The 27352-nt window shown below is 35.0% G+C and overlaps 1 protein-coding gene across 1 annotated transcript in view; it reads right to left on the bottom strand.

The window, feature by feature from the left end:
- LOC139966432 (PHD finger protein 14-like) overlaps positions 1-27352 on the bottom strand; it is a 37299-nt gene that overhangs the window by 9310 nt on the left and 637 nt on the right. The window contains exons 2-11 of the mRNA XM_071969416.1: positions 26686-26808; positions 25627-25820; positions 14293-14366; positions 13462-13517; positions 12627-12736; positions 7206-7261; positions 6410-6521; positions 2670-2764; positions 2019-2061; positions 231-630 (exon numbers count right to left, since the gene is read on the bottom strand). Coding sequence (XP_071825517.1) covers positions 231-630; positions 2019-2061; positions 2670-2764; positions 6410-6521; positions 7206-7261; positions 12627-12736; positions 13462-13517; positions 14293-14366; positions 25627-25820; positions 26686-26808 — 1263 coding nt within the window. The remainder of the gene's footprint in view (positions 1-230; positions 631-2018; positions 2062-2669; positions 2765-6409; positions 6522-7205; positions 7262-12626; positions 12737-13461; positions 13518-14292; positions 14367-25626; positions 25821-26685; positions 26809-27352) is intronic.

The raw sequence follows: 27352 nt of genomic DNA on the forward strand, positions 1-27352 counted from the left end.
TCTATGGAGGGGAGGGAGATGAGGGAGGGGGGTTTAACTATGCCCTGTGAGGTAACTGTAGCAGGCCTACCATCAGTGTATTTGTCAGGCTGTATATAGTTTATCTTAACATACGAAAAACAAAGGTCTTCTTTACCAACAACTTAACTATGACTTTTTTTATCAGAGTTTTTCAATGTTTAATATTTTATCATTACACAACATCGCACGAACAGAACAATTTTCCTCACCAAGAAAATAATTGACAAATTCTGGGGTAAACCCTGGCTGGACGTGCCACTTCCGCTTAGGATCCGTTGCATTTCCTGCGACGCTTACGTCGGACACGATGCCCATCAACTCGGCCTTTCTCATCAACTTTCTACAGGCAGAGGCACTGGTTGTCAATGCACGGGGCACCTTCTCCGTAGGCACCCACGGGGGTGGTCGTTTACCCTTCACCTCGGCGTACCGGCTTCTGGATTTATCAAGTTTGTTCAGGACCCGCTGCATGGCAGCTGTCTCCACCTGCTCTTGTTTGATGCCGGCCTTAGGGTGACTTTGGATGGCTAGGAAATTTTGGCGTTTGTACCTCATGATGGATTTATCGACGTGTAGCTTGCAGTAGGCATAAAAAGGGTCGGCGATGTGCTGTGTGGAGGAAAAGCAAATATACGGTTTAAGCAAACAGTTTCCGACAGTTTTAATCAGGCTAATGTATTTTTCAATCTTACTTTTACGTAGATGAAACAATTCATGTGGATAGCACGATAAGGAGTGCCATATGCATCAAGTGACTGAAATTTGACAGAATGAAACAAAATGTGCATACTGAATAAAAGACCTTAAAGGTGGTGTTTTGGTCAGCAATTGTACCAAACTTATTTTCCTAAAACGAGGGTGGAAATGATCAAACTTAGACAACATCTTCAAGATTTGTATTGTTTTTGACTTGTTAATACTTCATTTTTTGCAATGAAGCTTTACTAAGAAAGGTACATATCCCTGTGTTTTTATGAGATTTAAATATTAAACACCGTAAAATAGTTGATTCATGTCAACCCAAACCTAGCTGTTGTCATGATAGAGGAATTACTATAGAGATCGTGTAGTCGGCGAAATGTAGCAGATCTTTTAAAGTAGTGTTATATTTTAATTTTGTTCACAAATTTATGAAGTGTAAGCTAAATTTCGAATTTGTTAATTTTACGACTGCAATTGATCCACAAAGACAGACTCATATACTCCACATGGCGAGGCATTTAGTGGCCAAAACCAAAGGCGATCTAGCAGGCACTAATGGTATCATTCCTTTGGCCAGTTTCAAAATAGGTCATTTCTCCCTTGATGATAATCACAGCTTTCAGCAAGCAGGTGTCCAACTTGGTTTGGTCACTAAAGGTCCACTTACTATTTGATACAAGACTTCTATAACAGTGCTTGTCATTCATTGCTGACTCAGTGAAGTTTCATTTCAAAGAATAACAAAAAAAAACATCAACCATTTACAACCTTTCTCAATTATGATTTTTGACTTTGGTGTGTGGTTAAAATACTACCATGGCCAAATGTCTGAGTGACCAATTTGCAAATCTGGGCAGGTTTTAGAAATGAAAATAATGATCCGTTGGTGGTGAAAACAATACAGTACTAGTAAACGCTGCTGGCAACACATCACATGTTTACTTCTTTAACCCATCTTCGCTACTCTTTCATATTCTATACACAGCAGATCAAATAATAGGTAACTAAAGGAGAAAGACAAATGGAACATTTTTATTATTAGAAGGATAAAAGTGACCTCCAACTAACCCTCTCTCCCCTTCCCCCAACTGCACCCCCCACCCCCCCACCATTCTCCTCCAATTTGACCTCCCCAGAGTTTGAGGTGAAGTTCTGCTAATGGCTATAACATACAGTAATTCCAAGGAAACTTTGTATATGTTTGGGTTTAAGTTGAAATAAGAGTAAATTGATGACCACTGGAGATATAAATTGATTACATTAATATCAACATGATACAATGAGTTATAACATACCACTTCTGGAGAAACCTCAGAGAGCAGACCCATTCTTTGGGCACTGAAAAGAAAGGGAAAATTATCATTGTACAATCAGAATTACATGGCTTATCAATATTAACATGGCTATGAATATTCACATGTTTTTGATGAATAAATAAACAGTATGTTTACTTTAGAGCTTTGATATGCAAATTACTCCAGTGAATGGTGTATATAAACACAAGATACTGTATATTGACTACATTAATCCCAAGAAGAACTACTGAACTCTTCTGCAATGACAGAGCTATTACCGACAATTTCAAACCCTTGTACTATGCACAGCTCTACAACCGGTCATGACCAACAAACTATCAGACAGCTCTTAATCCTTTCATAACCAACAAATGATCGAACACATGCACAGGTCTAAACCATTTCATTACCAACAAACTACAGAACCCTCCTGCTACACGCAGGTCTAAATCTTTTCATAACCAACAAATCATTGGACCTGCGTGCTATGCATAGGTCTAATCCCTTTTATTACCAACAAACTACAGAACCCTCGTGCCGGCTGTGGCGGAGCTATATAAACTCATTAATGAAATACTGTCTATTTTGTAGTGAGATGAAGAATGTAGATGGGAAACTTTCCATCGTAATTTGAAGTCATACGTAACTAACCAAGTAACGTGAAAGTAGTTCTTGCACATGCCCGCATCACATCCGATGCAGACTCCAGTGCGACTGAAGCACTCCTCCTCACAGTAACAGCATTCCTGTTTAGAGAGAATGAAATTAACATCCAGTGACTGTGACTACCCTAAGGAATCGAAAAAGTAGTAAACAACATGGCAACAATCTTTACAATAAAAGACAAAAGTTGTCCACCCTGATATGCTATGAAATGCTTATTTCAACCAGAAAGCCAGCAAACTTGGTGATTCCTTGCCTTAGAAGTTTATACTGTATATGGAATCACCTGTTTGATAGAGCGACTGAGGAAAATGTGTCCTGAAGTACCAGAACATCATACCAGATAACTTGGTCATTGCAAGGTATTCCCCTTTAAATATAAATGTTGATGACAGATAACAGTCATTAGTGGAAGTGGAAACCCTCTCAGCCACTTAAAAGAGGAAAGGTCAAATCCTATGTAAGTTAGTGACCAGTGGCGTAGGAAGGTACTTTTGAGTGGGGGGGGCTGAAGACTGATGGCCGGCCTGGGGGAGGGGTCTAAGGGGAATTTTCTGCATTTCCAGGTGGCCTCAGATGCAATTTGGTGCAATATAGCACACTTCAACACCCACTCCATTTTGTAAACTTAATTTTGTATTTTCACCTGGCCTTAGATGCAATTTGGTGCTCCAAATGTGATTTTTTTTTCTCATTTGGAAATGAAAAAGGGGTTTTCTTACTTGCGGTGCGGGGGGGCGGAATGATACTTCCGCCCCTCCACATTTTTCACTGGGGGGCTGGCGCCCCCCCAGCCCTCCCGGTTCCTACGCCCTTGTTAGTGACACAATAAAGCCATTGATCATAGAAATAATTGCATTTGCAAGCTTACAATTGCAATTGGTTAAGTGTTTTGTGTCACATTAAATCCCTGAGGTCTGGAATATTGAGAATTCAGAGCAGTTTAAGATATTGTGCAGTAATATCTGATTAAACTTAGATACAAATGACATCTTAAACAGCATCTTAAACCTGTACCAATTAAGTATGGTGAGAGCATGGATGTATACCAAGATAGTGAGAGCAATGAAATATTACCCTGATATGGTGTTAACTTTTAGGAATTATAACTTAGCTTCTTAAACATGCAAATCATTCTCAATTTTCATGACAACAATATCAGTTAAGATCTGACCAATTATGTGCTTTCCTGTTCAACATGTCCTTGCACAAAATGTCACGCTGAAACCCAAAGCTTATCACAGGCCACATCCCCAACTAAGAAGAAAGGTTTTCAGGCATTGAATTCTGCTAGCCTTTAAACAACCATTGACTTTTTAGAAACAAATTGACAAATTAGAAATCACAAATTGAAAACAAAATTTACCCAGCTACAGTGCTTTTAATGTCATAACTCTTCTCCCCTTGTTGACCTCAAATGAGCTTTGACCTTCACAAAGAATCACTGGACTCTTTTACTCATTATATGAAAGTCATATACCAATATGACATCTGATGAAACTGCCTATCTCCTGAAGCCATGTTCAAAATTTTCAGAGTGTCACCTCTGATGACCCCAAATGACCTGTAACCTCCACCAAAACAAGAGCATTCTTGTACTCATTATAGAGAAGCCATAGCCATACATACCAGCTTCTGCAGTTTACTATCTGGAAATATCACATTTACATAGTGTTCAAGTTTTGACACCCGGTGACCGTAAATGAACTCTGACCTAAATCAAATTGTGTACAAAGTTACAAACTATACAATACACAAGGCTATCATACCATGCATATATATGCATGCTCCTATGCATGGTAAGGAGCTCATATATACATGAGCTCCTTTCATGTTCTGGTTCTGGAAATAAGGCACTTTTGATATAATCACATTTTGCGCAATGCTGACCCCAAATGACCTTTGACCTCTACCACAAAGAATAGGGATCGCTGAACTAATTACAGGAAATCCACATGCCAAATATATGAACTGCACAGGCAACCTTCCTTGAGATATGTTTACAAGATTTTCACACTTTCTTCCCTCTGTTGACCTCAAATGACCTTTGACATTCATGATAAACACTGTATTAAGTTGTAAATATGCAACTATTTTGATAGGTTTTGATTTGTTAATGCATCAGAACTTTTCTACAAAGTTGAATAACTATTAAAGATTTGACTGAAGAATTTTTATTTTTACCGACCTGTATTAAATCATAATACAAGATACAAATAAAAATTACTCACATACATAAGAGAAAACTTCAAACATCTCTGATATATGATAAACTTATCCAAAACTCTTTGATGCTAAAATCTATTAGCAGTGCAATTCATTACTTTGACTAGTTAGGTCTCAAAAAAAAAAAAAGTCCTAGAGGCTGTTTTCCGATATCTCTCGCAACCTTTTAATCTTATCATTTTGACAAATTGTGGTAATAACTCAGAATTACAAATCACTCTTTTCTACATTGTTTTGGCTTTTTTTTTCTTTTGTGGTCTAATTTGTAGAACACTTAACAATTATGTCCAGTAAATTGCTACTCATTTGCAAACGATTTCATCGGCTAATAACACACATTTATTGAATGGTATCTACTCAAGTTACGTTACTGGATTCATCACATTTTTTTCAAATTTTCAATACAAGGCATTAATGGCATATATATCAGATATATCAGAGATAACTATGTAAATGTCATAGTCATTACAACTCCTTTCGTAAAAGTAGTAGTTGAGGACAAACCGACCAAATTGATTATCCATTTCTATTAAAATCTTTTCTTTTTATTGGGCAATAAAGATCTCACACTTGTGCAGCATATGTAGTTTTGATTAGCTTAAAAGGGAAATCCGAGTGGTTCCCATTAAATGAAGTGTCCTCAATGTGTTACCTTAGAGGGGGGCTTTTATTTTATTTCTTTATTTTTTGTTATAAAGCAAACATGAGGTCAGTTTTGCATAATACAGTATAATAGAGATCGTTAAAACATCATTTGTCTTTGATAATCGGCCGTTAGCAAGGTCAGCCCTTTGATTATCATCGCAGCTGATAAAATCTCTACTTTGAGTGGGGTTTGTAACTTTATGTTGTTCTACACAAAGTATTAAATGTTTGAATATATCATGATAAGAAACCATCAACTTAACTAGGACATGAACAACATGTGGAAAGCTTCAAATATATTAAATCACCTGAAATTTAAATGTTATTTTCTTATATTGTTCCTCCTTATACAGTAAACCAGGGGCAGGCAACCTTTTTGAATGAATGGGCGAGATATAAGGAGTGAAAAATTGACTGGGCCGCACCTAACCAACGACCTGCTGTTGATTGCAAACCTTTGATTCGGAGTACTTTCAAGCAATAGGTGTGTGTACTTAATCTGTATTCACAAAAACTTAATGTCAATACAGTACAGTTGATAATTAATGGGGATAATATGCCTACAGTACCTCACAGCATCAGTAGTGCCGATAAATTCTAAGCAGCTAGCTCCTTTTTTGTGATGATGTAAAATAGATTTTTTTTTCTTGAGACACCTCACGGGCCGCAAAAAAATCACTGGCGGGCCGCATGTGGCCCGTGGGCCATAGGTTGCCCACCCCAGCAGTAAACTAACCGTTCAAGCAGGTGAAATTTATGTCTATTTCCAGGTACACATCTGCGATACTGCTTCCTAAAATGTACTCTACTTTAAAGTCTTATTTCATGATTTCACCAATGAGAGATGATTTTCCTACCCTTGCTCCCCATTTCGTGGGATTCATTTCGGAGAGGGTAATCCATCTGAGCTTCTCTACATCACCAAATGCAACACCTGGAATGTACAGAGCACACACAATGTGTACCCATCTGAAAAAAAAACAACAAAAACAAGGAAAGAAGCATGTTACTGTCTCATAAACATATTGATGATATTTGCGAATAAAAATATGCAAAGAATCTATCGATTGCAGTGAAGGTTACACCTGACCATCTTTACTTTTTAAACTGATGTATTTAGCCGAATAAATCATGAACAAAATGGAAATTTGATAACATACACTGTTGGTAACACACTTTTCTTCCCTCAATATTTTTGATAGGCATCTAATTTCAGATCGCCTTATAGCAAATGTAAGAAGGAATCTTACATTAAGACTCCAAAATTTGTTATGCAGCATGAAGGGTTATGATCATATTACCCATGATCAACATTGATGTGAGCCCTTCTGCTGACTAAGGTCAACTTTGATAAACGTTTGAACAGCAGGAGCGACCAAAAGATAAAAACACATTTGTGGAAAAGTGCTGATAAAATTGGAAATTTCAATTTCAATGCCATTGTTATTGACTGTTTTTAAAAATAACAAGAAACAGTTGTTTAAAATAATTCAAAAAATGGTAAAATTACTGGAAAAACTTAAGATTCTAGAAGCATAGCAAAATATCAAAATTTTGAGCAGAATTAAGCTATAAATATATCTTCTAATAAAATTGTTAGATCCTGATCAAGACAAAAACATGAAATAGAACGAGAAAATCATAAAAATTCACCTCCCAGCATCTGTCTCCTTGAAAATACCTCCAAGATTAGGACATAATTCACACGGCTGTAAAACAAAAGTAAGCGAGCAGAAAAGATAGGTTTTAATTATTTGTAATTCTACTCTATCTCCCATTATCATCAATAGAATAAATCTCATTTTCTAAAAGTTTACAACAGAAATTTTCTTCCATCCCTGGGTAAATAGGATGCAAACTGAACAAATATTTCTTGTTTATTATTTTATTATTGGATATATGCTGCTCCACATCTAATACGTGAAGATCAATCTTTACCCGCTGTTCTACTTAATTAATCCTTAATCTAGCGGTAAATGAGGCCAACTATTTACCTTGTTATACATTATTCTAGTTTTCTAAAAATTTCAGAAGTTCTTTTTTTGTTTCATTTCAATAATAAGAGGATCACCAAACAAATCTTTTCTTGATATGTGGCGGCTTCAGTGAAATTTCTGTTTCAATCTCTCGATTGGTCCCTTTAGTCGCCACGGTTTTAATAATTCATCCTAAATCTATAGCAGCAAATGAGACCACTGGAAACCTTACCTTATCATTAATGAATAATTCATGCTTCAGCTTTAGTAAGATTTCCACACAAAAACCAAAGTACTTATGTATTAAATGGATTTTGGATTTTACTATATGTGGCATTACAGTCATTTTGAAAAGTATTCAAATTGTAGGCTGGAGAGAGTCAAAACTAATTCATCTTGAATCATATTAATGTTTATCATTTCCCAAAACAAGGTACAAGAGATGTAAAAAAGTGCAAATATTCACAAATGGAAAAACGTAAAATACAGTATATAAAATGCTACCACTAATTTGGCATAGATTCGATTGCATACATAAAATATATAGAATGCTACCACTAATATAACATAGATTTGATTGCACCTATAAAATATACAGCATGCTACCACTATTTTAACATCTACAGTAGATATGATTGCATACATAAAATATATAGAATGCTACCACTAATATAACATAGATTTGATTGCACCTATAAAATATACAGCATGCTACCACTATTTTAACATCTACAGTAGATATGATTGCATACATAAAATATATAGAATGCTACCACTAATATAACATAGATTTGAGTGCACCTATAAAATATACAGCATGCTACCACTATTTTAACATCTACAGTAGATATGATTGCATATATAAAATATATAGAATGCTACCACTAATTTAACATAGATTTGATTGCACCTATAAAATATACAGCATGCTACCACTATTTTAACATCTACAGTAGATATGATTGCATACATAAAATATATAGAATGCTACCACTAATTTAACATAGATTTGAGTGCACCTATAAAATATACAGCATGCTACCACTATTTTAACATCTACAGTAGATATGATTGCATATATAAAATATATAGAATGCTACCACTAATATAACATAGATTTGATTGCACCTATAAAATATATAGCATGCTACCACTATTTTAACATCTACAGTAGATATGATTGCATACATAAAATATATAGAATGCTACCACTAATATAACATAGATTTGATTGCACCTATAAAATATACAGCATGCTACCACTATTTTAACATCTACAGTAGATATGATTGCATACATAAAATATATAGAATGCTACCACTAATTTAACATAGATTTGATTGCACCTATAAAATATACAGCATGCTACCACTATTTTAACATCTACAGTAGATATGATTGCATATATAAAATATATAGAATGCTACCACTAATATAACATAGATTTGATTGCACCTATAAAATATATAGCATGCTACCACTATTTTAACATCTACAGTAGATATGATTGCATACATAAAATATATAGAATGCTACCACTAATATAACATAGATTTGATTGCACCTATAAAATATATAGCATGCTACCACTATTTTAATATCTACAGTAGATATGATTGCATATATAAAATATATAGAATGCTACCACTAATATAACATAGATTTGATTGCACCTATAAAATATATAGCATGCTACCACTATTTTAACATCTACAGTAGATATGATTGCATATATAAAATATATAGAATGCTACCACTAATTTAACATAGATTTGATTGCACCTATAAAATATACAGCATGCTACCACTATTTTAACATCTACAGTAGATATGATTGCATACATAAAATATATAGAATGCTACCACTAATATAACATAGATTTGATTGCACCTATAAAATATATAGCATGCTACCACTATTTTAACATCTACAGTAGATATGATTGCATATATAAAATATATAGAATGCTACCACTAATTTAACATAGATTTGATTGCATAATAAAATGTATATAGAATGCTACCACTAAGTTTTAAGGTAGATTCGATTGCATATATAAAATATATAGAATGCTACCACTAATTTAACATAGATTTGATTGCATAATAAAATGTATATAGAATGCTACCACTAAGTTTTAAGGTAGATTCGATTGCATATATAAAATATATAGAATGCTACCACTAATTTAACATAGATTTGATTGCACCTATAAAATATACAGCATGCTACCACTATTTTAATATCTACAGTAGATATGATTGCATATATAAAATATATAGAATGCTACCACTAATTTAACATAGATTTGATTGCATAATAAAATGTATATAGAATGCTACCACTAAGTTTTAAGGTAGATTCGATTGCATATATAAAATATATAGAATGCTACCACTAATTTAACATAGATTTGATTGCATAATAAAATATACTGTAGAATGCTACCACTAAGTTTTAAGGTAGATTCGATTGAATACATATGGAATGCTACCACTAAGTTAAGGTAGATTCGATTGCATATATATAATATACATAGAATGCTACCACTAAGTTTTAAGGTAGATTCGATTGCATATATAAAATATATAGAATGCTACCACTCAGTCAAGGTAGATTCGATTGAATACATATGGAATGCTACCACTAAGTTAAGGTAGATTTGATTGCATATAAATACAGTATATAGAATGCTACCTCTAAATTTTATGGTAGAATCGAAAATGGAGAGAGGTACGAGAAGGGAGCAGTACAGTACCTGCAGAAAGGTCATAACATACAGTAGCAGTCATCATGCGGAAGCCCTGATTTGCTTATTTAACGTTAACCTCTACAATTTCCTGTTTACCTAACATTCGTTCACAATATCAACAATATGATCTTAGTTTTGCGGTCAGCACCCTTTGGCTTTTCTTGACAGGAGTTCTTTATCCTAAGATCCAAGTACAGATAAATAAATTTCAAAATAAATTGAAACAAACCGGCCTCATTTATTCTGACAGGAGGTGGATGAATTTATATCAGTGCAGCAAGTGGGAGTGATTTAAAAAGAAAAACTACTTTTAGGAAGAAAACATCGTCAGGTTAATGGTGGCATTGCTAATCTTTCCGGACATTTCGTGTTTCAATGTTCAGAAAAAGAGGTAGTATGTTTTATTCTTAGGATATCTTGCAAACATCCTTATAAATCACCTTGGCCAATGAGATCACACTTATTGCCAGGATGTACAATGAAAAGGTCTTTGGGATGATTGGTAATTCTTGGAAAATGTTTTGATTTATACAAAACAGGCATTACTGATGGCAAAAACAAGTCCTTTCAAATGAAAATTAATGAGTTATAATCTACAAAATAAGATCAATGACAACACTGTTTGCCATTTATGTTAGGAAAAAATATCTTGTATGGATGCAATTATCAGTACGCAAGCGGGGTTGCCAAAGGTGGGTTAGATGTTTTGTTTTTCAAAATTAAGGTTAATGTAGGCTTTGATGTACCCCCCCCCCTCCCCGATAAACCAGTCATTCTCCTAAGAGTTGGCTAAAGGCCTCAACCAAAAGAGATCAAAATCGTGCATATTGATAAAAACCAAAGTGTGTAAAGTATCCGGTAGGTGGAACCCCATTTTTTTAAATTTTATTTTAAAGCTGTACAAAACAAAAATAAATCAAAAGGGTAGATAAAGACAGAGGTGGGGAAGTGAAAATAAAAAAGGGGCAAAACACAATTATAAAACAGACAAACATGAGACATGAATTTTGAAAACCAGTTTCCAGCTTAGAAGTAAACTTAGTATCCAGACAGTTCTGCTCTGCGCAAAATGGCTTATTTCTAAAATAGATCGGTTGCACCTGAGGCTCAAGAAAGCAATCTCTGGCATTTTCTTAAAGAAAAATAAAGTACCCAACGAAAAGAGATACTTGGTACTACGCACAAAACTAAATTAAATTCCTTTGCATTGCCTTTACATTAATGACCGTGTCAAATTTATTGAAGTATAACCATCTTTCGGTAAATAGACGCCAATTATCATGTAAATTATGAAGAAATATTGAATATATTTCTTTTCAGTTTTACTCCCACAGTAGTAACTGCATGAAAGGTCCTGGGTACTGGGCCTGAAAGTTTGCCGACCACTGCCCTAGGATACAGGACAAATATTAGTAGTGCAACATGTGTCGTTAGATATGCTTTAATGGCACCAAAGAGTCACATACTTTCAAGCTTCAATTTCCCAAAAGTTTGAAAACGTTTCAGAATATCGATAGTAGTCAATATAAATCTTGTGTCAAGTTTTCTGTTCACAAGTTTGCCAAATAATGACATAAAAATAAAAAGGTGTAGTCTTTGCTGAATGTCATTGGTAAACATGACACAAACATTCTTCTTCTTGCTTCACTTTATAGTTCCAAGTTCTTTACTTGCATGACATCACTCTAATTTATATACAACACTAATGTTGCACTTCCCACTCACTCGGATATTTTTACTGGTCCATCGTTACATTTTCAAATGTTATCCTGCAAATAAATTTCTACTGACCTATAACAATCTGTGCCATCAGCTGCTGGCTTTGCATATAACCTAGTTGTCATAGCAATACTTTGCCCCATGTGTACTCTACTAACTAGGTTAGACTTGCATGCAGATAACATCTGCTGCTTATCAACTTTGTTAGGTCTATAACATTTGGCTATATTTAAACCAAAGATTTTTGTAGATATGTATACGCCTACAGTAGAATTATATATAAACATATGTATACGCCTACAGTGGAATGACGACCTTCGTTACCGGTTTCGAACCTCTGGACATACAATCAGTCCGCCTACAAAGCGGGAGGCCCGGTCTCGAATCCCGGTGGAGGCTGGAAGTTTTTTCACTGTTCTGGATTTTCCCAACTCACTACAATTTCAATAGTACATATATACATATATATATATATATATATAAATATATATATATATATATATATATATATATATATATATGTATATATATATATATATATATATATATATATACATAAATGCCTTTATGCCTCCCCCAATCCCCAGTCCCTTCCCTTTGCAATATGCAATTGGAGGTATACTCACTGGATTATTCACTCCAGCCTTACAGGCATCACAAAACCAGGGCTCAGTGGAACTGTCAGTCTCAACACTACTCACTGATTCGTTGTCAGACAAATTTTCACCATAGCAACCTGCGAGAAGATAAAATTGCTATTTAGTAGGTGACTAGACAACATGAAATACTTGGCAATAGACAAGTTTGCCTGTAAGACAGCTCAGAGAAATACAAAATATAAGGACAATCTGATATCGAGAATTTTTGGTGGAGTTTTTGTTGAAAGAAATAATATTTTGTTCTTTCGTATTTATAAATACTGTAACTCCTTTTTTCTAACAACGGTGCATGTGTATCTTTAGATCTGATGATTCCAATTTTTGCAACAATTGCTCAGAAAATATAATTTCAGTGACAGGAAATTGTAAAGTAATGGTTGTATTTTATGCAATTTCCAACAATGATTATCACAGAACGGTAATTAGCAAATTGCTTGTTCTCACGTTAAATTACAAGTCCATCAAAATCAGAAAAACAGAGAAAATCACCTTTAATCATTAAATTGTCCAATTTGATTCACTATGGGATAATAAAATATCCTTTTCATTAGTACGCATATAGGTCACCCACCGCTCATGATGAGATCAAAATATTTTTAATGGAGGAAAGTGATTACAGTACCTCTCTAATAATAATCCAAGTGAGAAAACACACAAACAACTCACCACAGAACTAATGAACCAATTGGTCTTTGATCAATGAGGTATTAAATATTGTTGAAAATTGCTTTATAAACTGGTAAAGGAGAACTAATCTCCTCTCAAGGCTTAAATTGTTCATAAACAGCTACCAATTTCTTACCTTCATGAACAGCTATCCCACAGTGGTCACACTCGATGATCTCATCAGTATCTTCACTAGAGGAAAACAGCAAAATGATATTCCAGAGAGAAAATTAAATGCAAAGATATTAAAGCAGAGGGCCCAGAAAAAAAGACAACAGCTTAAGAGAAAAATTATTAGCCTGGAAGTGCGTCGATGTGGACGCTGTGCTGTGATGTGGTGTGATGTGGACGCATACAATGTTAACCACTTTGAATAGTTTTAAAGGGCAGACTGAAGTATATATGTTGATTGAAGACAGGTATCTAAGGCATGAAGTAAATATGTTTTACACATCATTACAAGAAATGGAAACCTTAGAACTGAAATTTGTAACATTTTTAAATGCCCACATTTTATTTCTGTAAGGAAGGAATGAAGTACATATTCAGGGAAAAAGTTAGTTTTCAAAGTTTGTGTAGCTGTTTCGAGGGCTCAGAATTTTGTCTTTTATAAAATACTATGCTTCAGGTGTAAAAAATTGCTAAACATCTTTCCACTTGTATATAGCTATTTGACCATTTTATATAGCACATTACACATCTGATACTGAATCAATTATTCCCTACACTTTTCACATACTGTATCATGGTAATAATTAAAAAGTTTACAATTGAAATTCTAAACATATACACCCACCCTTGTTATATGTTTAAATTTGTTACATAACTTTTCCAGCAAATTCAACCAATTTTTCAAGTAATTATCAGAAAGGTGATTGTAATTGAAGGAAATAAGACAATCTAATCTACAGAATGTATTTCGCAAAATGAAGTAAATAAAACCAATACTACTCTTAAGGTTGCTTACCTGACTTCACCTAGGCAAACACTACAAATAAGGAATCTGAGCTTGTCAGCTGGGTTCGGATCCTCTTTGCTGCTCTAATAATACCAAAAGAACAAAAGGGAATCTTTATTCTCCAGTGTTTCAGATTACTGTTATGTACATTATTCAGGTAAATCTTCACAAATCACACATCAAATCATCTGCATACTATTTTGTCAGGTCCCTTTTTCAATCAAATTGTAAGAAATGGCAAAAATTTCTCTTGAAATACTGTACCTTCCCTGGTCCCTTCAGGGCTTCATGATATGAGATGGGGGTGTGATCTTTTACATACTGGGTCTTAACAGTACTGCTACTCCTTACAGGTAAGCCCCCCATGCCCATCCCACCCACCCCCTCTCCTACCCAAACAGAGGTGTAGGAACATGACCAAGTACAGCTTTGATATTTCCATTAGGCCGAGGACAGTCCAGAGGTCATTATGGCCAATGAGGTACATAACACAAATCCCTTTCTCATTAATAATTTCTTTGCTAAATATCTAAATTTATTTATTGCAATTCCCAGCCAGTTTTTCTGTTGCTTGATTTGTAAACACTGACTGTACAGTATATAAACAGTAAAAAAGAAAATGTGTAGCTTTTGGTACAGCGAGGGGAGTAGCCAATGTCTGGCCGATCGGGAAAGTTTTACTCCCTCTGAATTCTTTCCACTCCTCCTTCTCTGTATATGACATTAATACGACCCTCGTTCTGAAGAGGAATTAATCAAATTATTTTCTACAAATTCCTATCCAGCTGAACAAGCCTTCCCAGACCTCAGCATTGACTGTGTAACATTTATGGCAGAAACCTCAAGGATTACTATTCTTTTAATCATGTTTCTTCTTGATATTGTTATCAAACAGATTTAACATCATTTTTCTTTATCTTCTTTTTAACAGCTCTCAATCAAAACTGAATTAAAGAAACATCTAACTAAGAATTGTTCTTTTTAACAGCTCTCAATAAAAACTGAATTAAAGAAACATCTAACTAAGAATTGTTTTTACGATGTTCAACATTTATGCAACCTGGGAAAATAACTATAGGGTTATAGCCATTTAAGAATATAATTTGCGAGTGCCATATAGAGAGTTCCAATAAAATGATAAAGCCTTTATGAAGGATAAAGTCATTATGCAAATTAATTTGACAACATCACATTATAGTAATATAATTTACATAGAATAAGATTTATGCAACATGAACTGTTTTGTAATTCATATTAGAACAACAACAATTTTTTTTTTGTATCTTTCAAGGGTAGATTAATAATTTTATTGTTATTGTCACTGTTTTTGTCAAATTTAATTTTGACTTTATTTTATATCCTCATATTCAACTTACAGTAATACTATACTTCTTTAGCTGACTAAGTAAATGGCAATGAAATAAAGGATAACAAAATTCTTATGACAAGGTGGTAGCCAGCCTTTCTGTATTATTCCCAAGATGTATTATGTCACACACATGGTGTCTTCTGTTACACAAGATATACCCAGCTTTGAGAGAAAAATATTAAAATATATTTGGACAACTGCCAAAAACAAAAACAAATCCACAGCAATAAATACAGCAATTTCAAAATGACATCATTATGTAACATGTGACTTTCAATTTTTCGTGTTGTATAATCTGACTTATTACGATATTTCTGTAACCAGAGATGGGTTTCCAAATGCTGAATCTAAAATATAAAACCTTTTAACATCTAACGATGATAAATGATCTAAATGATGGTACTCGTTTCAATGCAAACATTGTCTGCATTGTACTGAACCGTCAAAATAAGAAGAAAAGAAGGAGAGAAAAAGAGAAAAGTAGGGAGCTGCTCCCTGTATTTGGAGAAGTTAAAGGCACCCTTAATTCTAGAGACACTATGACATCACAGATTTACCCCTCCCCCCAAAATGACACCATTCAGACTTTATAAACTCGGGTATCTTCCCACATGAAAGCAAGATTCTTGTTAACTTTCTGAGAGCTTTGTTTAACAATCACAAATGAATTTTTCAAATATGCTACATACCATGGTTGGTTTTGTGCCACCTTTTTGTTTGCATTTTCATGTCAAGACAATTTGCTAAGATGTGCTTCTCAATTTACATATTAAATTAAACTTTCATGCATATAATTTTTTCATGACTTTTTTTTTATCTCAGTAGAAGAAGGAAAAATTAACAGAGGTTGTGTCTACTTGTTGTTCCAGTGAATAAACTCTTTACAGTATGAACTTGGGACCTACTTTTTCGACAACCTCCACAAGTTCATTGTAAGGTCATTGGACTGACCTCGTTTTAATTGACATGGAAGAGATTCCTGACAAACTAATCTCAGGAGTATTGATGCTCTTACTCTTGTTGTTCTTGGAAACCCTCTCTTCATCTATGGTCTGTCATGCTGTGTACGCACCCATATTTATCCATGTCTATTTTTCTTTAATTTAAACTGACCCACCTACAAATGTTATACCAATGTGACTGAACCAGTTGATAGAGGTCAAAGTGAAACCATCAGATGATAAGAGGCAGCTAGATGATGAGAGGCAGAATCCATCCTCCAGGGTACAACAAGTACTGTACAGTATACCTGGTGCAGACATATCATATACAACTCTTGAGATAGAGTGTTTCTGAATCAAATGCAAATTCGGGAAATTCAGTCAGCTTGTTTGTATTTTTTTACAGTACCAAAACCAACCTGATCATTACTTAGAGATAGAAGGTCATTTTCAAGGTAACACACCACGATGGGGTTTGCCTATTATTTAACGACATTTGATATCTGAGTAGGTAAATTCAATCCATCAATTCCAACTTGAAACTTGACTTCTCATGTCAAATGACAGATATTGAGTGAGATGTTGGTATCCTCTCTACTTCTATACTAGTATTGAAACTTTACCATAGTCAACTTCACAGTGGTTGTTTTAATGAGATGGGGGGGGGGGGGGTGGTCATGGGAGATCAACAATTCTGTCTTTTAAATGAAGAAGGTTGTTTTTAGAGCACTTATGGGTGAAAATAGGATGAGGGTCATTACTTTTTCATTCTGTTACTCATAGAGCATTGTTGCATATTGTCATAAATCTTCAGTCGCTGTATAGTTGTACATGTATAATGATTTCTGTGAGCATGACATGTTTTACACACTCTTCCCTCCACTGCTTAAGTTGGCTCAAGGTCCTGTAACTAGAAATGTGAGTTCCAATTTCTAGCTTTCGGACATGATATCCCATTAAATTACATGTAGAAGATAATGATATGACTTCCAGCACATGTATCATTAAACACACATCTCACCTCGAAGGGAGTTAAGTTCTGTCAGACCGCATAAAGGCTTTCTTTCAACCGGAAAAAGACATTATTCTAACCCAGCACCTTTCTTTTGTAATACTAAAAAAAAATCATTTCATGTTCACCGTCTTTCAATAATATATCACTTCTTTTTGGCTAAAGAGTCCTTAAATCATATGACTTGATGTTTTTCCCCCTCCCCCTCACAAATGAGATTTCTCTTGGCCTTCCGTAGAGCTAATTTTATGCCTCCTTGTACACACAAAGTAGGTCATCAAATGGGAGGTGAACAGACCTTTCCTCCGTCATAGTTTAAACAACATGTTTTTTTCTTTTTCTTTCTTTTGACCTTTTTATTAAAAGCTTACCAAGCTGTCCTTTTAACAAACACATCTTAAATTGATTCCTGCTTGAAAATCCCTAATGAATAGATGTTTCCACAGAGACCATCAATTCAATTGACGTTACCTGACAGAGAATGAATTATCTTCTTCTTCTTTTTGTTATCATCTCTCTGTCCCTCTCTTGAGAGAAGCAATTAACTTTTACAAGTTCAAACCTATGATGCAAACAACAGATTGTAGGCCATTTTGATTGAGATGTATTTACAAAGATATCTGGAACAGCATACATGTGCAGTCACCAAGACCAATACAGTACAAATTGCTTCTCATTTTACTTCGAGAGTGGAGTAGAGGGTGCAGTATATATATATGTCTGATCCAACCAGGTGTGTCTTTGGTTTCAAATATTTGACCCTTCAGTGCAGTTCACTTACAAATTCTAGATGGTTGTTCCATTTAAATTTGCATACATATTAGATTCACCATTGAGTGGAAGTAGATCTATCAGGACTAATTGTGATGATGAGATGTACACTGATGTACAGTGCCATTTAGAATGTACAGTATTTATTAAGAATAGGAATAAGTAGGGCGGGCAAATTATTAGAGATCAGACCCACATACACAAAAGCATAAATTGCTAATAAAAGAGAACAGGTCCACCAAATGTGGAGCTAATTGAAGTGATTAGGCCGACCCAAAAGAGAAGCTAATAAATGAGATATGGTGTTAATGATATCTGTAGTTGGACTACTAATATATATATATATATATATATATATATATATGTATATATATATATATATATATATATATACATATATATATATGTAGATGTTCATATAAGTATCTATATAAGTCTCACATCACCGGTCTCAACAAATACAGGACCCCTAAATAACTACCATTTCAACAAACATATGTAATCCGTTCTTCCTTATCTTTGCTCCTTAATCCACTTCCTGTATATAGTCATGGTTTACAGTATATGGTTCTATTTCCATCAATGCCACTTACACTTATCAAGCATCACACTTTCATTGTGTTACATTTTCTAATTTTTATTCCACTGCCAAGTATTGCTTACAAAGGTCCCAGGGTGACTGAAAATTCCAATATATTTTCTAAAACATTACTCATTAAGGTTAAAGTAAGGCTCAATATGTAGAGACCATATTCAGTATTCATTAGTAGCCCAACTACAGATATCATTACCAGCATATTTATAAATCAAAGATCAACGGACTCACTTTTAAGTAGATCTATCTGTAGAAGACAGATCCACCATGAAGAGCTATATATATCTTTTGCTGTAGATATCAGCTCAAACTTAACTTAAAAACTTATGATAACTTAAGGTCAGATCCACCAATTAAGTAAATCTAATTGTAGAGACCATGTTCACCAAACGTAGACCTACTTATAAATTTGGTGAGATTAGAACTGCCATTTGTAGCTCCCACAGAACTTAGATATCAGATCAAACCTAAAATAGATATTATTAAAGATCAGCTCCACCGTTTGACCTTTTATTAGAGTAAATCATATTATACATATCATATCTACCAAATTTATCAAAGTAAATTTATCAAAGTAATTTATCAAATTTATCATAGTAAAACATATTATACATATCATATCCACCAAATTTATTACTTTTTCTCAGTAATAAATGGAGATGAGATCTCAACATTTTATGTACAGTAGCTCCAACAGTTAGATATCAGATCAAACACAACTATACTGTACATAGCTAACTGTGGGGATTATATAATCATATAATAATCCCCACTGTGAATCTTAGGATGAGAATAATGAGATCCACCATAAGTTACCCTCTGATTATATGAATGAGATTCACCCTATTTACATCTGAATACAGTAAATAGAGATCAAATCCACTGTCCCTAGCAGATCCTGATGTAGAGATCATGAACTCTTCATATCAGAGAATAAGTCGCAGTGGACATTTCAGCTTGTTACTTTTCACATAATTTTTCTAACATTCCAACCCATGTAACAAGAATTCCATAATCCAACACGCAACTATATGATATGATATGTTTATCTATGAATGTATATGGTTCCACTACCTTAACACCATTTAAAGATCAAATGCCAATGCCTCTCATGGAATGTTCAAAACCCCAAACTGTTTTAAAAAAATTGAGTTTCTTTATTCATATTTATTCATTTATTCAACTTGTTAAAATGCCCTGATTAACTGTAGCAACATCTTTCCTTTCCTTGAAGGCATTTCCCTTATATACAAGTTACATCCAGCAACCTTGAAGTACGAGACAACAAGTCCAAACCCTTTGTATCATTGTCTGGATTTGCAGTTTGTAGCTCTGTACATATGTTGCACACTACTACCGTAGACTGAATTTAAAATGAATTCCAAATTGATTCAAATTTGAGAAAACAATGAAAAACATAACATACTGTACAGTAAAGTTTTCTTCCCTTTTGGCAGCAGTTCTATGGATTCGGTTGCTAGGCAAATTCTTTCTGTGATATTTTTACTAAATTAACTTTAATTAGTAATTAATGAGTCTGTTTGATCCTGAAAGTTTATCTTGCCCCAGACACTTTATCACAGAGAAGTTTTCGATTTGAATTTGCTTAAACGAGAAACGAGATCCACCGATAAAATTTGAAAAGGTCTATTCTCACAAGTATCTCGGCAAAATCTTGCTGCATTTGGGAGAGACTGTATCAGGATTGTGTCATGGGGCTTCTTCCAGTTTGTGAATGTGTGATTTTATTATAGTGTCATTTGACAGTGCAAACCATTTGGGTATTAATTGCTATTATTTTACTGTTTTCTTAACTGGAGTAACACTTGGCACAAATTTTTGTGGAAAAACTTACAGACTAGTTCTGTATGAAACAAAAAGGTTATATTTTACATTTAATACAATACCATCTTGTCAAGATCGCAATCTGAAACATTAAATGTCAACATAGATTTGCCATCATTCCTTCATACATTATTACAGGTACTGTACCAAATGATTTGAGAGTCCTCGGGTGCAAATGTTATGAGGAGAAAAAGATAAAATCAAGATGAAATGCATATACTAGGGTGATAAGGTGTGTGAGGATGATACATAGAGCAACTGTAGTGCCTTTTCTACTTCATCAAATAATTTCCATTTCTCCTGCTGGCAATATTAGCGAACAGGTTCCACTTTAGAGAACCGAAGAAGCGATGATAAAAATAGTTTGTAGCAAAAACAGGTAGATACATTATATGCCACTGAGATGGACAGCCCCTGCTCGCCTCTCTTCCTTCCTGTCATTTCAAGACCAAAGTATTATAGAAGATGACCCCAAAATGAAAGGATAGATATAGATATCTAAAAAATGTTAACAACGGATAGTTTTATACTAATTTAGACATTATTATATAGTGGGGTTTAACAAACCATGAAAGAGATTTAGATGCAATCTGTACCCCAGGAACTTGACATTTTAAAGAAAGCCTCAAAAAGGTTCACTTGTGAAATGGTTTAAGTTTTTTAAACTTTGAAGTGCAATCGTCATGGTCATCAGCAAATATCCCCCTCTACTGATAAGAGCTGCTACAGTCTCTTAAAGACCGTGTAACAGCCAACACCGCCACCTGCCGAGTACAGTCGGAGAGGGTACACACTCGTAACGGTTCATCCATTCACATTTCTCAAGTGGTCAATCTCCCATCTATATCGACATGATTACCACAGAAGCCATTACCTGCGTAATTTAAGCCCATCAAGAACTGATAAAGAGCGTGTAAATCTTACAAGTAGTTTCCCTCTTAGAAGATTCTGCGGATAGGCCAGCCTCTGCTCTCTAGAAAAGTCTGCCCTATTATTTCCCCTCTTTGTGAAAATCTCCTCAGGGAACTCTCAAATCAAATGTGGACATTGAAGGTCAGTTTATAGTGGATGTCCCCGCATCCATTGAATTGATAGCAATCTGCCTGAAGCACTCTCCAGTCGTTTCCGACCAGCCAAGTTCTATCTACATGCAGATAGCTTGAAGTGACGGCCAAACTGGATATCAACACTTATAAGAAGGGGGGGGAAAAATCCATCAAAATACACCATTTCCTCGAGGAAATGAAGCAGCAAATGACGCGCCTTCCTTTCTTTTTTTTCTTTTTTTTTCCCCGCAAAGAGAAAACTATCGAGTTACTCTATGGAGTTGACCTTGCAAAATTGTGATGGAGAAAGGACATTGCAATGAAGACGACAATGACTTTAACGCAGATCGCAAAAGTAAGTCTATAACTTAGATTTGTGAACACGTACAGAAATGCTGTACTCAAATCTGAAGCCAAAGCTAAATTAATCAGGTCACACCTTCGGAGTCTATGCATGCCAAGCTCTTCAATACCGCCCTTGTTACCTTTCGGGAAACATACCAGTTGTAGTTGCCCTTTTTCTAATGGAAATTCAACTTGACATCCAGTGCACAATTTGCCAAATTTATGAAACATGATGATGATCATGTTGATGATCATGATGATGATGATGATGATCCCAAAATGATTGAGTGTAGGTGTTTGTTTAGATTGCACTTTTAAAGTTAACTTAAGGTCGAGCTTTTCTTCACTCCCGACACTGTGAAAAATGTCTGTATCACCGCCAATGAATTTTAAATAGTGCTCGTATCTCTTGCAGAAACTTTGAAGGTCAAGCCTACTGGTCTCAACGAAATGCTGAATCACCCTTCCAGCTTAGAGAGTACAAACATAATCGGCAAAACTACGGCTTCGATAGCTGACTAATGCACAGTGCTTATAAAAAAGATTAAAAAAAGGTTGATGAATCAGAGAAATAAGGCACTGGGTTTAGTGCATGCATAAAATAGACATGCATGTTAGCAACAATGAGCTCTATCCATGGCACTGCTTATACAGATCTATTATTCATGCAGCAGTCTCAAATGATTTGCCAAGGAAATGATGGAAGGGATTTGGAAAGTGGTTTGCGGGAACCAGTGACTATTTTTAGATTAATACGTGTAAATGTTCTAGATAGTCGAAAGTTATTTGCTGGATGAAGCACCCATGTGAATATCCAATGAGCTGTGCAACTCACGTACTCAAGTACTAAAAAAAAAATAGGTTAATTATACCATATGCCTACTGTAGGTTGAGAATTTAATGTTATCAAAATGTACACCAAAAAAAATCCATGAAAACATTTGAAGTTGCTGAAGGGAAGTCTCTGCAAAAAATGTGTTCATTTCAGCTTCTCTCTCCTCAGCGACTGAAATCAAATCCTGCAAATTTCATTATCGGAACTACATCCTCAAGGACATGGCACAACTGTGCAATGCTGTGACCTAGTTGGAAGAGACTGCTTATGCCTTACAACACTACTACTATCAGGCAAAAACACACATTAAGCTCACAAAATTATGTAAGCCAGCTAGCCCAGGGTTATCTCTTAGACTCGTCGCACAGTATCGTGTTCTGGGATACAAATCATACAGTGTTATTACCCTCAACACAGCTTCATTAGCCCAGTGTTAACTCTAAGACTGGTCGCACAGTATCGTCGTGTTCAGGAATATCGTACAGTATTATTACCCTTAAGAAAGCTTCATTAGCCCAGGGTTATCTTTCTAAGACTCATCGCACTGTATTATGCTCAGGAATGTTGTACAGTATTATTACCCTTAAAATTCATTCAAGAAAATTAGAATGAATTGAACAACATTTTTGGAAGATTTTCCTTTCCAGTAAACTGTAAATGTACAGCATACATTTGTTGTAATTGGAAAAACCAATAAAAAGTGTTAAAACAAGTCCAAACACTGGACAAAAACTAAACGAACAATGTATTGCTCATGAAAACATACAACATCCGAGGTCAATCCATGCAGAGTCAACAGAGATGTTCAGAGATGGTCTCAGATTTGGCTGATAACTTATGATTCATTATGTGTTCCCGGAAGTGTCAAAGGTAGAAAATGGGGGGGGGGGGGGAATTGTGTAATTTGTGTTGGAAACTTTCTGGTTGCTAGGATACAGCCACAGTTAGCAACCAAAGTCATGTTCCATTGACAGTTCTTTACCGTCCTGTAAATTATTGGATGGTACCTTTGTTACACAAGAAAAAAAAGGTGTCAAAGGTACAAAATGGACAACCAAAATTGTGTTGGAAACTTTCTGGTTGCTAGGATACGGCTACACCTAGCAACCAATGTCAACCATCTTCCATTGATAGCTCTTTACTGTCCTGTAAATTATTGGATGGTACCTTTTCTATGTATGTATTACAACTACTGTAAATATTGTCTTTAAGTAGTTTATAGTTAGATCCTGTGAACTGAGAAAGATGTAGTCATTGAAGTGCCAGACTTCCAGTTAAGTCAAGTGCCAAGAAGTTTTCTGCTTCGTGTCACAGCAACGGGGGTGGTCAATCTGGGGGAAAAGTCATCATTTGTCGACGTTTCCTGGCACTACATTTGAGATATCTAAATATATGCAGATATGGGTGACAGTTGCATGGCAGTAAAGCCATATTGTAGTTGTAATAGAAAACATTGGCAGTGAAACTACACAGGCCCTGTATTTTAGAAACAGTGCTCTTTAACTTCGACCATCTCACTTTTACCCTACTGCAGCTAGAGGTCCAGTTTGGTTCTGTTGCTTTAGTTTAAGTTTTGCTTTATATGCCACAATTTTAATAGACAATTAACCATATGTCAAAAGTTGTGTCTGTTGTGTTAATTAACCATTTCAACTGCTAGAGAATCATAACTTTCACGAATATGGGAACTCAGATAGATGTTTTTGGCAAGCCCTTTGCAAAGCAATTTTCTCCAACTGTAGTGGTCAAGTGCTTTATATTGCAGGGGGTACTATTCTTAGTATTCTAGCATCTGACTGTGAATAAAAAGCAACCTCAAAAACCAGTTTTATCTAATATCAGTGAATTATTTTGGTTTTTTATGGTCAATTTGATCACTAATGAGACAACATTGAATCTTGTATTTTTACCAAAATGAGAAGAGGTTTGTCAACTTTGTCATGGAAATAATGATCTAATACACATGATACAAATGATGATTTTTTCTTACCCACTTCTTGAACTGCCAAAAAATAACAAAAAGTGAAAACAATAACCTGTTCACAGCGCCTTTGTGAACTTCTCTTTCCTTTCAAAGAAACCACCATGAATGTGCTTGAATTCCATCAAACATCTAGTTCAAGTATTAAACAGCTGTGATCTTAACCCATCTCAAAAATTGTTTGAAACATGATGAGGTGTTTATTAAAGGGATATTCCAGCAGAAGAATTTCATCATTCGATAAAACTTGTTTGACAAATCAACAATATTCGTCAACAATGATATTATAAGAAAGAAAGTAAAGCTTTTGAAGCACATCTACCGCGATCATAGACCACCAACTGTGATCTACATCCAGGTGCACAGTAACAGAGGATTGAAATCCTCGAAATAGTTTACATTCAAGCATCGTATCTCAGCTTGTCAAGTAAAGAATGAGATATTGTGATGGGATTTTCAGCTAAGAATGTATAATATTTTTCCCCATCCATGTAACTGCCATGTGCAGCGTTTGACATCAAAATATCCCTACAACCTGCTTATATGGCCATGGAGGAGCAGAGCAAGGCTAAGTAATGTAAACATGAAGTAAAGTCTGCTTACCAAGGAAGTGTTTCTACCTCTGACTTGCTGAGCTTTGGCTTTTGCGATCAGCTGACCGACAGAGACATCCTTAGCATCAGATCCTGACATTTCTTCTGAGGCGGGTAAAGATTCTATATCCGTTGTTCCTCCATCCTCCTCATCATCCTCCTCCTCTTCCTCATCTACACCAGGGACCTTCTCTTCATCCGACTCTGTAGAAATATAACATTCTTTATTCAATATCAAGTACACAATTCTAATGCTCGATCTGAGGTCTTTAAATTTGATATAGCAAGCTTCTGCCTGGTTTTCCAATACAACTTCAGCAAACATCTAATGAAATAGGAAATGTATCCTTACAAAACAAAACATTCACAAAAATATTTGTAACAAAATTGTTATTAGCATTGTTCTATAAACACCACTGTAAGTCTAGGCCTATGCAGGCTCATTGTTGTGACTTTTGTGATAGCAACATATTAAAACAGAAGACAACTATACTCACAATACTCTACAGAGAAGAACTCAATACATACTGCAATTAATAAGAGTTACTTTACAATCAAAATGAAAGAAAAGAAACATTGATTATGGTTTACAAAGCCAAATATCATATGAAGCCTTGGTCTATTTATACACTTTTTATGTTTCTGGCCGCCAACCAGTGTGATCATTTTACAAACTACGATATTATTCATATCTACTCTCTCATCAGCCACAGCACTGCAAATAGCATATTGGATGTAAAATCACAGACGTCATTTTGACAAATTTTCCGAAACTAGTACATGTGGTGTGTTGAGAAACCTGTAGAAAAGTGGTTGTATATTCTCACAGCAACTTTATTTGAACATTTTAGTTTAAAGTTGTTTTGCAATATTTACCACAATAAAGAATGGCTAATAGTCTGTTTACTGAATATTAATGTGCAGTATTCACTACATGCATTGTTTGATTGGACAATCTCAGTCCAACACTGATTCACCCTTCAAACATCATATCAACTTATTGCATTAAGACATTATAACACTTCGCTCTCTAAGAAGTGACTGACAATACAAACAAATAAATACTAACCTTCCTCATCATGTTCTTGAATCTCAAAATCACTGTCGTTTTCACTGTCGCTTAAACCAAAGTCGACTTGCAGCAGATGGCGTTCAACTGGCTTAACTTTACGCTTCTTCGGATCCCTTTCATCTGCAAAAATTAGAAATGGAAGAACCATCAAAATGTGTCTCACTCAGGAGAGGACAGAACTGAGGTGTGTACAGTATACCGTTTCTCTCGTTGAATGTGAAAATACCTAAAGGCCAGTTTTGACCATTTCCCAACGAGGGTTACACCCATAAAGTAATGAGCAAATTTGTTCTGCGAGATAGCCTTGTATTCAGACCTATCTCACAGGATGATATTATGTACTAAAAGAGTCATGTTTCTCTAAATAACAAACCACCTTACACAACAACTCTTAAGATTCTCTTATAACTAATTTACATCTTATAAATTGGATAAGCACATTTTACTTAAATATCTTTGCATTTTCCATGATGAATATTTTGACAGGTTTTGCTGTGTACACATGTATATATGTTGACCATCTCATGTATTTGCATCATTATACATTCTTTCATGATGTGACCCGTCATGCTGAACGCACATAATAATGTTCACACACTGAGGTGACTCACTCTACGTTCCTGGGCCTAGACGTCAATACTGATCCTATAACTTAGTTTAAGGT

This window comes from Apostichopus japonicus, chromosome 4 (assembly GCF_037975245.1).
Source record: "Apostichopus japonicus isolate 1M-3 chromosome 4, ASM3797524v1, whole genome shotgun sequence".
NCBI lineage: Eukaryota > Metazoa > Echinodermata > Holothuroidea > Aspidochirotida > Stichopodidae > Apostichopus > Apostichopus japonicus.